The sequence below is a fragment of the Penaeus monodon genome, chromosome 14 (genome assembly GCF_015228065.2).
Source record: "Penaeus monodon isolate SGIC_2016 chromosome 14, NSTDA_Pmon_1, whole genome shotgun sequence".
Classification (NCBI taxonomy): domain Eukaryota; kingdom Metazoa; phylum Arthropoda; class Malacostraca; order Decapoda; family Penaeidae; genus Penaeus; species Penaeus monodon.
In genome coordinates, this window is record NC_051399.1 from 994,225 (window position 1) to 996,724 (window position 2,500).

Below are 2,500 nucleotides of genomic sequence, written 5' to 3' on the forward strand. Positions count from 1 at the left end.
AATGATAGCAATAACAATATCTACAGTTCTGACTTTATACTTCTGTTCGTCCCAACTCACCTCGGTGTGCTTGGCGCTAGATAGGTCCTTCTTGGAGGAGCCTGGGTAGTTGGTGGCAGGTATGCATTGGAAACCCGTGGCCGAGATTCTACAGGTGCAAAGAAGGTAGGAGCGTTGCCACTGCCTGTGTTGTGAGGCCTGTTCCTTGGCCGAGTGCCCACGGAAGTGGTCGAAAAGACCGAAGTGTCTGGCAGGAAGTATTCAGTGCTGGGAGCCTTCAGGCTTGTTGATCCCAAGGCATTGAATTCTTCTGCTGGTACGCGGTAGGAGTACCCTGAGATTTCCTCGGAGGAGTCGTCCTCTTCCTCGTCTCCCAGGGCATCAAAAGGAATGGCAGGAACAGGGTAATTGTAGCCTACAGTTTTTTCCGAGGAGCCAATAAAGGCATCTCCGACAGCTTCCAACTCAGACTCTTCAGAAGAGTCTTCCTGTTCTCCTAAAGCGTCGAAGGGAATGCTAGGAACAGGGTAATTATAGCCAGTTGTTTTTTCTGAGGACCCTACAAAGGCGTCTCCAAGGACAGCCAATGTTTCTTCGGATGAATCCTCTTCATCTCCGAGGGCATCGAAGGGAATCTGAGGAACAGGATAGTTATAACCTGTAGTTTTCTCTGAGGAACCTACAAAGGCGTCCCCTAGGGTTCCCAAGGGGTCCGACTCTTCAGATGAATTGTCTTCGTCTCCGAGAGCATTGAATGGATTTTTAGGAACGGGATAATTATAACCTACAGTTTTCTCAGAGGAATCTGTAAAGGCATCCCCAATAGCCTCCAAAGGATCTGCCTCCTCAGAAGAGTCTTCGTCTCCAAGGGCATCGAAGGGAATCTGGGGCACAGGGTAGTTGTATCCTGTAGTCTTTTCCGAGGGACCTACAAAAGAATCCCCTACAGTTTCACGTGGGTCTTCTGAGGAGGACTCCTCAGAGGAGTCATCTGAGGGAGCCGAGTAGAGTTGACCCGGAGCTCTTAGGCTGCTTGATCCGAAGACATTGAAGGCTTTGGCCGGGACAGGATAGGCATATCCTGATTCTTCTTCAGAGGATTCCTCTGTTGGAGGTAAATATTTAAGCCCTGGAGCTCTTAGGCTGCTTGATCCAAAAGCACTGAAAGCTTCTGATGGAACAGGGTAGGCATATCCTGAGTCTTCTTCTGAGGAATCTTCATCTCCCAAAGCATCGAAAGGAATCTCAGGCACGGGATAATTGTACCTAGTAGTCTTCTCAGAGGAACCTATGAATGCGTCTCCCACAGCCTCTAGAGGACCCGATTCCTCAGAGGAGTCGTCTTGCTCGCCAAGAGCGTCAAAGGGAATCTGAGGCACGGGGTAGTTGTACCCGGTCGTTTTCTCTGCGGAATTGATAAAGGAATCTCCTACTGCTTCACGAGGGTCTTCTGAAGAGGAGTGGTGTTCCTCAGAAGAATCGTCCGAAGGAGCAGCATACAAACGTCCTGGAGGTTGTGGAGCTCTTAAGCCTGTTGACCCAAATGCGCTGAAAGACTGCGCCGGGACAGGGTAAGCATAGCCGGAAGTTTCTTCGGAGGAATCTTCTTCGTCTCCCAGGGCGTCAAAGGGAATGGCTGGGACAGGATAGTTATAGCCAGTAGTTTTCTCAGAGGAACCGATGAAAGCGTCGCCCACAGCCTCGATGGCATCATCCTCTTCCGAGGAATCGTCGTTTCCCAGGGCATCGAAGGGAACTGCGGGCACAGGATAAGAATACCCAACAGTCTTCTCAGACGAATCTGTGAACGCATCACCCACGGCTTCCAGGGTACTGTCTTCAGACGAATCAGAAGAATCCTTTAAAGCTGCAAATTTATCGAAAGGATTTTTGGGAACACGGAGGGAATACCCGAAGGTTCCTCCGGAAGAGCCTACAAACGAGTCCCCGAGGAGACTGAGTGCGGAATCGGACCTCTCTTCCGAGGACTCCTCGTCGTGGTGCGACGCGTGGCCGAAGGACTGAGAAGGACGTCTTGAGCGGAATTGGACGTTGCTGGGACGCTCGTAGAAGGGGCTTGGGGGCGAGTTGGCGTCTCCACCCGAAGGATCAAACGAGCGGGCAGGAGCGGGATAGGCGTACCCGGAGTCCTCCTCGGAGGAGTCGGGCGGCGGAGCCACCATGCCCGCTGCTGCCATAGAGGGCAGCGGCGGCGGGAAGGTGTAGCCCGACGACCTCTGGCGTGACGGAGACTGCTGCTGGTGGCTTCCGTGATGACTGTCATGGTGACTGGCGTGGTGACTGCTGTGATGACTGGAGTGGTGGTGATGCCCACCTAACTTATCGGACGTGGCGGTTCCTATCACCGCCAGGAGCACAATCAGCGCCGCCTGAAAGATTGGAATGACGTTAACAAAATGCAATTGCAGTAGCTAAGCATAAGATACACACATTGGGAACAAATTTAATGTAAATAAAATAACAGGTGTATAAATGAAGC

General features: G+C 51.8%; 1 protein-coding gene across 1 annotated transcript in view; it reads right to left on the reverse strand.

The window, feature by feature from the left end:
• The window catches only part of LOC119580759 (nuclear pore complex protein DDB_G0274915-like), a 25,981-nt gene that overhangs the window by 5,023 nt on the left and 18,458 nt on the right, over positions 1-2,500 (reverse strand). The window contains exon 2 of the mRNA XM_037928861.1: positions 61-2,390. Within this exon, the coding sequence (XP_037784789.1) occupies positions 61-2,390 (2,330 nt within the window). The remainder of the gene's footprint in view (positions 1-60; positions 2,391-2,500) is intronic.